At 43.5% G+C, this 15,516-nt stretch overlaps 1 protein-coding gene across 3 annotated transcripts in view; it reads left to right on the forward strand.

Moving 5' to 3' along the window:
• Positions 1 to 15,516, forward strand: part of LOC129703923 (cilia- and flagella-associated protein 46) — a 219,745-nt gene that overhangs the window by 174,062 nt on the left and 30,167 nt on the right. For all 3 annotated transcript variants that reach the window (XM_055646637.1, XM_055646638.1, XM_055646639.1), the window contains one exon: positions 12,117 to 12,310. In XM_055646637.1, the coding sequence (XP_055502612.1) occupies positions 12,117 to 12,310 (194 nt within the window). The remainder of the gene's footprint in view (positions 1 to 12,116; positions 12,311 to 15,516) is intronic.

Here is a 15,516-nt window from a genome sequence, read left to right on the forward strand (position 1 = left end):
CCGGAGGTCATACTGTAGGTTTAATGTGAGGGGGGGGGTAGTGAGAGAGCAACTTTTTTACTCAAAGGGTAGTAGATATATGGAATGAGCTGCCAGAGGGGTGATTGAGGCAGTTATTGTCACAATGTTTAAATGGATAGGATAGGTTTAGTATGACTTGCTTTACCTGGATGTTTTGGACTATTGAGGTGATTGGCACTATACTGATCCAGTCAAGTAAAGAACATTACGGGGCCTTCTGCTTTGTAGATGGTTGAAAGAAGGTGAGTCTTTCACTACTGACCTGCCCTTGTAGTCAAGCTGCTCGTGTGGCTAGTCCAGTTAAACCCCTGTCCCACTTAGGCGATTTTTTTCGGCGACTACAGGCTGTTGCCACATGGTCACGGGGTGACGCCTGTACGATCGTGAGTTGTCTCCGAAAGTCCCTAAAGAGTTGTAACTTTTTTCTTGTAGCCGCAGGATTTTGAAATGTTCAAAACCCTTCGGCGACTGTGGACTTGGCGTAGATTTCCTTTCCTGCCGTAGATGCTCTCATAAGATGTCGCCGGGATGTGGCAGGTTGTCGCCAGGTGACGTAGGTTGTTGCCAGTGCTGATTTTGCTGAAATTACATTGGTGACTACCTACGTCAACCTACCTCAACTGGCGACAGGTACCGGTGACTGAATTGTCTTTAGTTGTCTTCAGTTGTCGCCGACAGGGTCATAGCTTGTCACGGGTGGACGTTGGTTGTCTTTGGTTGTTGTAGATTGTCGCCTGTGTGGTCATAGGTTGTCGTAGGTGTGGTCGTAGGTGGACGACCTAATGGGTCATAGGTAGCTTGCCGTAGCTTGATGTCGACTAGGTGGTAGGTTGTCATAGACATTGTCGTAGGTGGGTTCAGTCGCTGGTTTTTCGGCGACCTGCTTTGACTCTGATAGTCGCCAGCAGTCACTGAAAAAATCGCCTAAATGGGACAGCCCCTTGGGTGTCTAATCAATGGTAAAGCCAGGATATTAATGCTAGTGGTCTTGGTGATGGTAAGGTCACTGAATATCAAGAGTTTGTTTGTTTGATTCTTTCTTATTGCTGCATGTAGTCATGGACTGCATCATTTGTTGGGGGTTTGCAGCAGGGTTCAATCCTCAGCATTCCCTCTTCTGATCTTGATGTGGGGAGGAAATGATTGATGAAACAGCTGAAAATTGGCGGTCTTGAATACTGCCGAGTATCTCTAGTGTTGGGGTTACAGTACTAAGAGGAGATGAGTATAGGAGCAAAGAGGTCTTTCTGCAGTTGTACAGGGCACTAGTGAGACCACACCTGCTGTATTGTGTGCAGTTTTGGTCTCCAAATTTGAGGAAGGACATTCGTGCCATTGAGGGAGTGCAGCGTAGGTTCACGAGGTTAATTCCCGGGATGGCGGGACTGTCATCCGAAGAGCTCGCCTGGTCCCAGAACATTGATGCTATTATAAAGGAAGCACATCAGCGCCTCTACTTCCTGAGAAGATTACGGATAGTCGGTATGTCAAGGAAGACTCTCAAACTTCTACAGGTGCACAGTAGAGAGCATGCTGACCGGTTGCATCGTGGCTTGGTTCGGCAACTGGAACATCCAGGAGCGGAAAAGGCTGGAAAATGTTATGTCCACTGCCCAGTCCATCACTGGCTCTGAGCTCCCTACCATCGAGGGGATCTATCGCAGTCGCTGCCTCAAAAAGGCTGGCAACATTATCAAGAACCCACAACATCCTGACCACACACTCATCTCTCCGCTGCCATCAGGTAAAAGGTACAGGAGCCTGAAATCTGCAACATCCAGGTTCAGGAACAACTTCTTCCCCACAGCCATCAGACTATTAAACACAACTTCAAACAAACTCTCAACTATTACACATTGCACTTTATCTGTTTATTTATGTGTGTATATATATTTTACAGTACATGGACACACTGATCTGTTCTGTATTTATGCCTACAATATTCTGTTGTGCTGCAGCAAGCAAGAATTTCATTGTCCAATCTGGGACACATGACAATAAACTCTCTTGACTTGACTTCATTGAATAGAGCGACTGGGCTCACTGGAATTTAGAAGGATGAGATTATAAGATTAATAAGGGATTGGACACGCTAGAGGCAGAAAACATGTTCCCAATGTTGGGGGATTCCAGAACAAGGGGCCACAGTTTAAGAATAATGCATAGGCCATTTAGAATGGAGATGAGGAAAAAACTTTTTCTCCAGAGAGTTGTGAATCTGGGGAATTCCTCTGTCTCAGAAGGCAGTGGAGGCCAGTTCTCTGGATGCTTTCAAGTAGGCTGTGGGCCGAGCATCAAAAATGTATCTAGAAATCAGTTTTCGTGACCCAAGTCACCAAAGTACATGAAATTTTCCACAGATTTAGATGAAATATAATTGAGCATGATGTCGTAACTAGTCATTGCCAAAAGTTGCACATTAATTAATTGAACTAATTGGAAAATGAGATTGGGAAAATAAGCACCATCTAGTGGCCAATGCCCATATTACACCATGGGCAGCCTATTTCCGTGTTGCAGTCCATTTAAACTATATATTATTATACCAGTAATAATATATTATTATTATTATTATATATATCTTGTAATATAAAAATAATATGATGAATATAATTGCGAGTATGTTTTTTTGATGACACTGTCGCAGAGGTCCTTCTCCTGAACCAGCCTAATTAATGGGTTAGGGCAGTTCTTGTGGGTTCCTCCCTTTACTGAACCCCACTGACTGCCAGTGTGCAAAGTGGGGGTGACGGCCATAGTGGGACCAGGGCAGTGCCAGACCTGTAAGAGACCTGTCTTATTTCTGATGTAAATGTCACATCCTGGCCAAGAATCGAATGCTCTGATGTTTACTCGATGAATATTCAGTTTAAGCTACAATGAGCTTATATTTATGTTAGTGACCCCCCCCCCCCCCCCCCCCCCCCGATGGTGCCTTTGCAAATGAGGGCTATTACCTTTAACCTAAAAGAACACTAAAAGTGATGCGTTGTTTATCTCTAGTTTGTGTGTGTGTCTGTGTATACATTTCAAACGTGTATCTGTGGATGTAAGTGTGTATGTACGGGTGGATGGATGTATGTGTGTATGTGTGTGGATGTGTACATCTATGTCTGTGTGTATGTGTGGATGTGTGTGTGCGGATTTATGTGTGCATGTAATAATAATAATATCAAATTGAGTTTATATAGCGCTTTTCAAGGACTCAAAGTCGCTTTACAAGGCAAGGCAAACAAAAAAGCAAAAACAAAAACAAAACAAAACAAAACAAAAACAGAACACAAACAAGAACACAAGAGGCAATAGCAGACGGAGAAGCGGCGAACAAACAGCGCCAGCGTCCGCTCCGTGCAGCGTCCTTTCAGCTAAAACATAACAATAATAAAGATCTTTAACTTAAAAACATCCCCCCACAATGGTTTCCAATATGAGGGAAGGAACAATGTCCAGTCCCCATCCCAACCCCAGTGCTGGCTCGAAGGGCTGAATGGCCTACTCCTGTACCTATTGTCTATTGTATATTGACCAACAACCATAGTCGGGTTCCCTTTTTGCAGCTTATGATTCCATTGGAGTAGGAAGAAAACATTATAAATAGCTTTTAGAAACATAGTATGAACTTTTCTGCAGTTCCTAATAACAGCATCGCCTGAGATAGCAGAACTAATAGAGCCTGCTCTATTAACAAAACTAGTAACAAAAATAGTAACAAAACTAAAGGAGTACTTCATTAATAAACCACCAGCTTGAATGGAGGTAATGGTTTTGTGCTGCTCACACAGCGAATGATGTCTGAGAAATCTGATGATGCCCCTTATTCAATAGATAATAGGTGCAGGAGTAGGCCATATGGCCCTTCAATGTGATCATATTCCAAGTTTTTTTTTTATGATTACCAAACTTCCGTACATTAACTAGTTACGGTGTGTTATGTCTATGTATATGTGAAAATACTGTGTTCAGAATAACTGTAAAAGGTATATGGACCATGCTATAGAGTTGAATTGGTCTCCCTCCTCAGTAGGTGGAAGATCAATTCAATAAGGACATTTCTTAATGAGAACAGACATGTGTGACTGATTAATTTATCCATGGCAAACAGTCTCCATGGTGACTTCAGTTTTTACATTAAATCAAAGGCTGATTTGATGTCAAGGACAGTCAAGGACACCTCACCTTTGGAATTCAGATATGCGTCCATGTGTAAGGATGAGATGAGATCTGAAGCCAAGTTGTCCATGCGAAACCCAAACAGGATATTAGTGTTTAAGAAGGAACTGCAGATGCTGGAAAATCGAGTGAGCGGGTTAGAAATCTACCAGGCCAAATATAGTAAATGTTTTATCCTGGTTTATAAATACAGGTGCACAACCTTTTATCCGAAAGCCTTGGGACCAGACACTTGTCGGATTTCGGACATTTTCGGATTTCCGAATGGAAGATTTTTAGCGTAGATTAGGTAGGTAGCGCGGGCGGCTTGAAAAGTCTGGAGCAGCTGCCTCCTCCCCGGAGACCGGGAGAATCATTGCATAAATGTTAGTCAGTTAGTTTGGAGGGATTTTATGTGGTGGTGGTGGAGTAGGGGTGAAGGGGGAAACTTTAATTCTTAGTCCCCTACCTGGTCGGCGACTCCCAACCTCGCGGAGCTGGGGGCTCCGTCCAGCCGCGGGCGGCGCCGGTTGGAGCTCCGACCCCGGCAACTCTACCCCTGGCTGCGCGGCTCCAAATCCAGCGACGCTCCAACATTCGCGGAGCTGGGGCGTCCGGCCGTGGGCCGCGCTGGATTTGGAGCGCCTCGCAGCCAGGGGTAGAGTTGCCGGGGTCGGAGCTACAACCGGCGACGCCCGCAGCCCCACCGGCCACAGCGCTGCGGAGCTTACTGCACGGCGACCCGGTAAGGCATTGACCGCTCCCCGCCTCTCCGACCAGGTAGGGGACTAAGAATAGTAAGATTAAACGAGTACTTACCAGTATGAAGTTTGATCTGTATTTTATGAGGAGTTACGGTGAGGTATTACGTGAAGATCCCAGCCCAGTGCGCAGGTGCGGCATACTTCGAAGCAGCGGTGTGAAATCACAGGATAGACACAATATTTGAAGTAAGATAGTAAAGATCATGAGACATCAGTTTATTAGTTTGATCTATATATTGAGGGTGGGAGCGGAGGGCACGTAATACCTCACCGTAACTCCTCATAAAATACAGATCAAACTTCATACTGGTAAGTACTCGTTTAATCTTACTATTTTACTTCGGAGTCACGTGAGTGATTCCATGAAGACTTCAAAGGTCTGTGATTTCAAACCGTGTAACAGTTTTTATTTCACTCACTGCCGAAGTTTTTGAGGGAGGAAGTGTTATCGTAATCAACCAGTGGATCTGCTTTCACAAGAAACAGAAAGGTATTTGTTAACAATAACAACATGAAGAGCTTCCCTGAGCTTAAATTAATATTGCAGTTTGTAATATTCTTTCTGCAATTAAATCAGGTTTATCAACGGTTTATAATAAAAAATGTTCTGAACGTCGTTCCCTTGACCATTCTGCCGTATTGAGAATGTGGTCAACCGGGATGTCCATTCGTTCAGCCGCTGATATCAATGCTGCCCTAGTGGAATGGGATTAAAATGTATTATTATCTATTCCGGCAGCTTTCAGTACCTGTTTGAGTCACCTTGGAGTGGTTTGGCTCGTACCCCGTCTTGGGGTTTCTGTGGTTGACCCATAGGCTTTCCTCTCCCTCTAAGATTGTGGGTTGTGTCTATATATTGTAGTAGATGGGTCACCACACTCAACCTGGACTCTGGTGGGTAGGCCCGGAATCCCACCAGTGAATTGGGCGTTCCTGGTCCATATAACCATATAACGATTACAGCACGGAAAACACAGGCCATCTCGACCCTACTAGTCCGTGCCGAACTCATAATCTCGCCTAGTCCCATATACCTGCGAGTTAGGTTTTTACCAGACCTAGAATATGAACGTGATGCGTCTGGGGTAATCACCATGTTATCCAGTCTAGTTTTATGGAGTGACTGGACTCTGTGAGCGTATACGAGAGCCATAAGCATGAGCGTTTTTAACATAGATTGAGCAAGCTGAGGGATCTGGCTGGTGCCATTCTCTGAGATATGTCAATATCACACCGATATCCCATACATGGGTATACCTCCATGCTCTGCTGTCCTGCTGTTTTAGATAAGCAGACAAGGTGCTCCATGCTGTATTTACGGCACTGTAACTCACCTTTTAGTCATGGTGTAGATGTTCCAGGAACTCCAATACGTCAGTGGTTGAATAGTTTGGTATGTTGTCCCTGCGTCGTGGCAGTATTTTACCCATGTTAGCTCTTGGTGACTGTTCGCAGAGATGCCGACATGGTGGTAATGGTTCCTTTGGATAATCCCAGTCCCCGGTAAGGTCTATTCTAACCCTGCACCCAGGAGTTTGATGTTTTTCTGGCATGGGTGGCTTATGCCTGATACTGGGTTGAGTCAGCAACCATGGTCCACTAGGGAAATCCATAGGTGACTCGCCCACCATGTCGTGATGAACTGGGAACCATGGCTGTGTAGGCCGGTCGGGCACGTTCAATATCTCGGAGACAGATTCCATCTGTATTGCGAAGTGCCCGACTGATGAGGCAGAAGGGAGGAAGGCAAAGCAGAAATTCCCCCTTCCAGCATGTAGGCATCTATCGCTGCTGCCTCTGATCTGGTTCCTAAGTCACATACATAGGTTACTGGTGATTCCGTCTTGTGCAACCAAATTGATATCTGGCTTTCAAACTGCTTAATACCTTTAGCAGATATCTTGGGTTTGACATCTATTCAATGTTATCATAAATTTTTACCCGTGACGTGGTGTCTCCCACTGTGTTCTAGCTTCCTAGGACATAGGCAGCTGATAGTTAAAATGTCTTTTGACACACCATTGCCAGATCTGTTTGACCAATTTGTTGCACAATAATGATTTTTATGCTCCCCATATGGTTGATATAAGCCACCACCATAGTATTATCAATCCGTAACCACATATGTACGTGCTGCATTTGAAATGCATATGCTTTTTAGCCCAATAGGCGATCACCAATCCCAAGTAGTTGATGCCCGGTGTGTGTAGTAACGATGTTTCTGAATTGGTCCATCTGTTACCTGTGCTGAATATGGAGTTTAGTTGCTCCCCAGCCTAAAGTACTGGCATCGGTTTTTAATAACCAAGTTGGGATTGGTGATGATAATAGGGCTGAAAACTGCCCAATATATGTCTGCTCACCACTGTAATTGTGATATAGCTTCAGTGGGTACATTCATGATTTGATTATAGTGACCCAAGTACCTTGGCAAAGTAACAGTCATATGGATGGAATTGTTATTGAAGCCCAGATAATCCATGGTAGTTAACGGCTTCAATTCTGGTTTATCTGGGCGTGGGATGAACCTCAGAGCTTTAGGGAGCTGTTTCGTAGCTAGAACTGCTGCCACAGCTAATTCCTTTGTTTCCCCTAATATGAGGATATCATCCAATATATGCCATGATTATGCTTGTTTTCTTAATATTTTCATGGCCATTTTTAATATTTATAATAGTTTAGGGCTGAGGTTAGACCATTGGGAATGCTCTATACTCCCATAGTTGCCCTAACTGGGATATCCATTATCCAGGTAAAATTTTTTAGGTATCTACAATGATCCTAGTGTATGGGTATAAGATAGTTAGCATCTTCCATATCAATGCTCGCCATAAGGTATCCTTTGGAGATCAGATGTCTGGCAGTGACAAAAACCCGTCTCCATCTTAAAGTGTATATACTCAACAGATTTATTTAGTGATATTAGGTCAATGATGATGCTACATTCACCATCTTTTGTAGTTTTGGTGAATATATTCGATACAAATTCCAATCGTTCATGTTTACTCCCATGATCCGTTTAGTAATGAGCCTTTCTAGTTCAGCTTGACCTTCTCACTTCTCTTTTTTTATTTATTTTTTTTTTTTTTAATATTTTATTTTATTAGAAGTAAGCACAGTCATATGGCACCAAAGTGCCTAATATATATTTTCATAATACATTTTATGTACAACTTCTTTTTTTTTTGTTACATTGAAAAAAGATGAGAATAAGAAAAAGAGGTTAGATAGTAAAGGATAGAAAAATGTGAAATATATAGTGTGTGAAGAAAGAAAACGAGTAAATGAAGAAAGTTGAGAGAGAAAATAGTGAAAAGAAAAGGAGATCATTATTTATAGTCTTGACCAACCCTCGTCCAGTCCTGAAACAGTTATTTTTTACAATTGTGTTGCACCATATGATTCCAAAAAAACGACGAATGGAGACCAACTCGTTATGAATTGGTCTGATTTATCCATTAGGAGGAATCGCATTTCCTCAAGATGAGCGGTGTCCAACATACTTGCAATCCACATTTTAAGCGTTGGTATTGATGTACCCTTCCAAAATTTAAGTATTAATTTTTTTGCTATTATTAAACCATAATTAAGGAATAGATTTTGAGACGCGTTCAATTTATTCCCATCTTCCATTACACCAAATATAATCATTTCAGTATTAGGTTCCATTCTTGTCTTGAATAATTTTGTAAGTATTTCAAAAATATCATTCCAAAATCTATAAAGTTTTTTTATGCAGGAAACTAAGGAGTGTGGTTAGTTTGCCTTTTGGGCTAGACATTTATCACAAGTGGCGGATATATTTGGATAAAATTTGTTCAATCTTGTTTTTGAATAATATAATCTATGTACAATTTTTAATTTTAAATTGTATTAGATTATGTCTTACATTAATTGAACATTTGTGAATATATATCAGGTATTTTTCCCATTTAACCTTCGTAATTTTTATCATTAATTCCCGTTCCCCACTCTTCTCTAAGTACCTCTGTCGATGGTAGGTCTATATTTAGAATACTATTATATAAATAGGATATTAATTTTTGTGAGTCAGCTTCAATATTCATTGCTTCTTTCCAATAAGTCAGGAGTTACTTTTTGATATCCTTGTATATATTTTTTCACAAAGTCGCAAATCTGAAAGATATTTAAAATATTGGTTGTTTTTCAATTTAAATTTTAATTGTAGTTGTTGGAATGATAGTAGGTTTCCTATTTCGTACATATCCCTGATCCTTCTAATTCCGAGACTTTCCCATTGGTTATATGTCTTATCAATAAGAGATGGTTTAAATAAAGGGTTATTCGCAATTGGCATTAACAGTGATAGATTTCTTAATTTTAAAGATAATTTTATTTGTTTCCAAATTCTTATTGTACCATATATAATTGGGTTCTTCTTATATATTGTGTTGTTCAGTTTTTTGGGGGAAAAGAGGATCGTTCCTATATTACAAGGATGACAATCCTCCTTCTCCATTTTTATCCATTCTGTCTGTTGTGTAGAACTATCCAACCAATAAATCATATTCTTAATATGCACTGCCCAGTAATAATACATAAAATTCGGAAGTGAAAGTCCCCCGACCTCTTTAGGTTTACATAAGTGTTTTTTTGTGATTCTATGTGATTTATAGTCCCAAATATAATTTGTAATGTTAGAGTCTAATTTAAAAAAAAAATATTTTGGTATATATACCGGTATAGACTGAAATAGGTATAGTAATTGTGGTAAGAAGATCATTTTTATTGCATTTATTCTACCTAATAATGATCACTTCTCTTTTTTAGAGGGAGAAAATGCCCTTTGGGCGCATTGCTGAACTGGCGGTAATATGCCCAATTTGAATTCGTTTTTATCCACTAATACTGTTGAGTATATTTTAGTTATTTGTGACAGCATCCCATGCTTTATCAACAAGTGTAAATGCCCCCCCCGCAGTTAATAGAACACCCTTATTTAGTGTAAACTGGGAGGAACCAGACTACCTACCTCCATGTTTATTGTTTTTTCATGAAGGCCTAGTTTGCTGGTATGCTGGTGCTGTCGGTGGGGCGGCGCATTTTCCCACGGCTCCGCTCTGGGCCCCTGTCTAAAAAGAACTTTGGGGGTAATGTGAAGCGGTCGCCAGGCTTTCACCAGTCCTTGTTCGATATTGCTGGTGGATGCCGAGGGGTGCTGCCAGCTGGGTGTTGGATGCGATGTCCTGCTCGTTCCATGGCCTGCCCTCATGAGGCGCACAGGTTTAGCTGCCTCTCTTCCCGCAGCAGCGGTTTGCATAGCCCCGTATATTTGGGGTTGCGGGCAGGTCTTATATGCACAAATGTCAGTCGAGTATCCCAAATTTGGGAATACTTAGGCGTCAGCACACTCGTAGTGCAACGGGATAGTCTCATCCTGGGAGAACCACCTTGGTGATCATGGCGTCTCGCCTGCCAGGTGAGTATGATCCGTGGAAAAACGAGCAAAGGCGGTGACATCTTGACCCTTCTGTTAGGAGCTTCAGAATTCGCTGCTTTTAGCTCTTGTCTGCGAGTCTGCTGACCCAGCTGCCTGCGGATTTGCCTCTGGAAAGGCCTGCTCCTGCAGGGCTTTGTTTGGGAAGATGGTCGCGTGGAGGAGCCATGTAGTGGCCCACGACACCCAGTAGCTCTTCCTGATCCTGCTCCCCTGGCATACTGCTGTTCTCGTCCGCCTGCCCTGCGTTTAAGCCAGCCCAGCCCAGGCCTCCTTAGCTAGCCTCAAAAGAGGGAGCAAAAGGGTGTGCTATAAATTGGAGGAGGCATAGGCTCAAACTCTGCTGTTGCATCAATCCCTTGACAAGGGAGATGGCTAGTGCAATAGCACTGGGGTAGGAGTGTCAGCTCCCTTGGCATTCAGCCAGTGCCCCTTTTTTCCTGGAGGTTTTGAACTCCATGACCTCCTCTGGCGAGGAGACAGGCATACTTATTTTTGCTGTCTCCACCTGTTCCAGTGTTGGAGGAAGTTGATTCCTGTAGAACCTGTAATTTTGGTAAGATTTTTGTCTTACCTGTATTTAGAGGCTGCCTGCCGTTTTTCAGGCGGCATTGTAGCGGTTCCCGGGCGGCGATTCTCCTTGTCAGGAGTCTGCAGGGCTGCCGGTCGGGTTTTTAAATTTCCCGCCGGTCCGCTGCTGTTAACCCACTGCGGACCGGCATCAGCGCAGCTCCCTGCAGCGGTCCGCAGCCTGTGCGGTCCCGTTTGCGCCTTTCCCCCTCCACTGTCGGCTCCTTCGCTGGAGTCGAACGGGGGCCGCTTCCTCTGCTGCTTTCCTCCCCCTGGAGCAAAAACCACAAGGCCCGATTAAGGTAAGTACTTACCTCACGTCCTTGGTTGCGGGAGCGCCCGACTCCCGCTGGCCGCAGTTTGCACAGCTGTGCGATAATGCCGCACCTGCGCACTGGGCTGGGATCTTCACGGAATCACTCACGTGACTCCGAAGTAAAATTAAAGTTTACCCCTTCATCCCCCCCTTCACATAAAAGCCCTCCAAACTAACTGACTAACATTTAAGCAATGATTTACAGATGTTTAAGCGTCTCCCGGTCTCCGGGGAGGAGGCAGCCGCTGCAGTAATACAGACCTGGGTTGACCGTGGGTCGTTTCGGGTCAAGTTTGGCGCCAAACGCGAGCTTTGGTGCGCAGACGACATCTGGAAAAAATGGCCGGTTTTCGGAGTTTTTCTGTTTCCGGAACACCGGATAAAAGGTTGTGCACCTGTAATATCGACTTAAATGGACCAGTGAGACGATTTTCCATTTACTATGCCAGTCATTCTACGATTTTTTAAGTTTGATTGATGATTTATTAGCTAGCTAGAACTGCTTTACTGCTCTCAACCCATGTTTTTTTAAGAACTGGATTTAGACTACTGATATAAGATTCCTTCGGATACTGTATTTCAATCCTCAAGGTGAAAATGAATTTGGACCCGTCTAAAATATAAAAGAACAATTAATTATTCTACTGGCTCATCCAATCCATATTTTTCTTTAATCTTTTGGAAAAAATAATCATTTTAGTATTGCGGTGATAACATTGATTTCATCATTTTAATATAATCAACCTTTATTCACTTTTACATTGTAAATCATTATGTTTATCTTTGAATCGATTTAATCGTTATTAATGATAAAAATATTAACATTGTAATCATTCAGGTCCAGGTCCAACGCAGGCCAAAATTGTTCGTGGTCCTGTAAATCCACAATTACTTTCAAGTTTAATTGCAAAAATCTCCAATTATAAGAATAGCCTGGCTCAAAATCTTTTAAAACATGAATACCAATGTGATCGCATAATGCAGAGGATGGAGCTATCTCAGCAATTACATGAAAAAGAAGTTGCTGAAAAGGTCAGTTTAATCTGGTCTTGACATTTTATTTTCATTATACAATCATTGGTGTTCTTTTGTTTCCAAAGCAGAAACTTTTTTATGGAAATATATATATATATATATACAAACAATAATAGTGCAAAAAGACAAAACCTATGCCCCTAAATCTATGTGGTTCGCAGCTTATTTGGAGGTTGTATTTTTAATTTTTAATAGCCTGATGGTAGCTATTCCTGAACCTGAAAGTTAGTTACAGTTTTCAAGTTGCAATACCTCCTGTAAATAAAACGTATCATATGGGATCACCCTACCGCGAGTGTCGATGTGGTCTCCACCAAAGCTGGCATCATCCCCGACCACAAAATATATAAAGGATTTTGACTTTATAAGTAAAGGAATGGATTGCACAAGAAGAAAGTTATGCCTAAACTTTATAAAGCAGTGGTTTGGGAAGAATTCTATCCAGTTTTAGCACCATGCTTTGTGAATATGTGAAGACTTTAGAAAGGATGTGAATGAGATTTATAGAAATGCTTCAGTGATGAAGTGTGTTCGTTATATAGCTAGACACATGAAGCTAGGATTGTTCTCTTTGGAATATTTGAGTTTGTGATGATCTATTGGAAATACTGTTGAATCCTGTAAAGACGCTATCCCCTACTCCCAATGCCTCCGTCTACGCCGCATCTGCGTCCAGGATGAGGTGTTCCATACCAGGTCATCGTAGATGTCCTCTTCCATTATAGATGAGGCTCTCACTACGGTCTCTTCGATACCCCACAGCTCTGCTCTTGCTCCCCCTCCCCCATTCGTAACAAAGACAGAATCCCCCTTGTCCTCACCTTCCACCCAATCAGCTGTCACATACTGCACCTACTCCAACATTTTCGCCGCCTCCAATGGGATCCCACTATGAACCATATCTTCCTACCTCCACCCCTTTCCGCTTTCTGCAGAGACCGTTCTCTCTGCAACTTACAGCTCATCCCTTCCCACCCAAACCACCCCTTCCCCAGGTACTTTCTCCAGCAACCACAGGAAATGCAACACCTGTCCCTATACCTCCCCCCTCAACTGCATCCAAGGTCCCGACAGTCTTTTTGGGTGAGGCAGAGGTTCACATGCACCTCCTCCAACCTCATCTACTGTATCCACAGTTCCACGTGTGGACTCCTGTATATTGGCAAGACCAAGCGCAGGATTGGTTAACGTTTAACTGAACACCACCTCTCGGTCCACCTAAACTTACCTGATCTCCCGGTTGTTCAATACTTTAACTGCCCATTCCCACACTGACCTTTCTGTCCAGGGCCTTCTCCATTGTCAGAGTGAGGCCCAGCGCAAATTGGAGGAGCAACACCTCATACAGTATTTTGCTTGGGTAGCTTACAGCCCAGCGGTATGAACCCACAATCCTGTTCATATCAATGGGATGATGGTGGAGAGGATCAATTACTTTAAATTTCTGGGAGTGCATATTCCCGAAGATCTTTCCTGGCACCCAGCGCACCAGTAAAGTAAAGTGAAGTATCCTTTATTGTCATTCAAACATTTCAGTCTGAATGAAATTGTATACGTTGCAGTCATACCATAGAATAAAATAACAAAACACACACTTAACACGGTTTAACATCCACCACAGTGAGTCGACCAGGCACCTCCTCACTGTGATGGAAGGCAAAGGTCTTAAAGTCCTCGTCTCTTCCCTCCTTGTTCTCCCTCTGCTTTGAGGCAATCCAGGCTTCCGATGTTGGGGCCCCGCCGGGTGATGGTAAGTCCAGTGGCCACATCTGAGCTCCGCGTACGGGCTGGTTCAAACTCCGCGGCCCGGTGCGGTCGAAGCTGATGAAGCTGCCACCCTCCAGTCCAGCGGACGAAGCTGTCGTTGCGGGAGCTCAGGAGAACCGGTCACCAACCTGGGACCTGTGAGCTCCCGACATTGTTGTCCACTGAGCACGTGGCCGAGTCCACTGGGCCCGCGGCCGAGCCTCCGAGGCTCCGAAATCGGGTCGCCGCCGCCGCAACACCACCACAGCCCCGAAGTCGGCCAGACCCGCGTTGGAAAGTCCTGGCTCTAGCTCCGGAGCCAGTTGGGGGCCGCCAGCTCCACGATTAGGCCTCAGCGCAGATGGAGACGGAGATGGGGGATACGACAAGAAAAAGTCGCATCCCCCCGAAGGAGGAGACTAAAAACAGTTTCTCCCCCCCCCCCCCCCCCCCCACACACACACACACACACACACACACACAACTCAAATAAACGAAAGAAACAAGACAAAAGAAAACAATCAAAAAAGAAACAAGACAAAAGAAAACAATCAAAAAAGAAAAGACAGACGGACTGCAGGTGAGCCGCAGTTGCTTGGGCAGTGCCGCACTTCCGGAAGTATTATGCAATTATGAAGAAGGCACATCAGCTACTCTATTTCCTGAGAAGTTTACGGAGATTCGGCATGTCAAAGTGGATTCTCCTAAACTTCTATAGGTGCACAGTAGAGAACATTCTGACTGGTTGCATCGTGGCCTGGTTCGGCAACTTGAACGTCCAGGAGCGAAAAAGACTACAAAAAGTTGCTACCACTCCCCAGTCCATCACCAGCTTTGACCTCCCCTCCGTCGAAGGGATCTATTGTAGTCGCTGCCTCAAAAAGGCAACCAAAATCATGAAGGATCCACACCATCCTGGCCACACACTTATCTCACCACTGCCACCAGGTAGAAGGTACAGGAACCTGTAAACTGTAAATTTCAGGTTCAGGAACAGCTTCTTCCCTACAGCCATCAGGCTATTAAACACAACAACGAATAAGCTCTGGGCTCTGAACTGCAAAAGATTATTATTATTTTTTGTTATTTTTGCAATATTTTTGTTATTTATTGGATTTTTTTATTTTTCTTCTCTTCCCCCATTATGTACTATGTTTACACATTCACATATTCTGTGGTGCTGCAGCAAGTAAGAATTTCATTGTCCCATCCAGGAAATATGACAATAAAACATTCTTAACTCTTAGCTTTCCCTCTCTCTTCACCCCCTCCCCCTTCCCAGTTCTCCGACCAGTAACTGTTTTCGACTACATTTTATCTCAGTACCGCCCACACCCCTGACATCAATCTGAAGAAGGGTCTCGACCTGAAACATCACCCATTCCTTCTCTCCAGAGATGCTGCCTGGCCTGATGAATTCCTCCCGCATTTTGTACCTACCATTGCTTTTATATAGA

The sequence above is a fragment of the Leucoraja erinacea genome, chromosome 15 (genome assembly GCF_028641065.1).
Source record: "Leucoraja erinacea ecotype New England chromosome 15, Leri_hhj_1, whole genome shotgun sequence".
NCBI lineage: Eukaryota > Metazoa > Chordata > Chondrichthyes > Rajiformes > Rajidae > Leucoraja > Leucoraja erinaceus.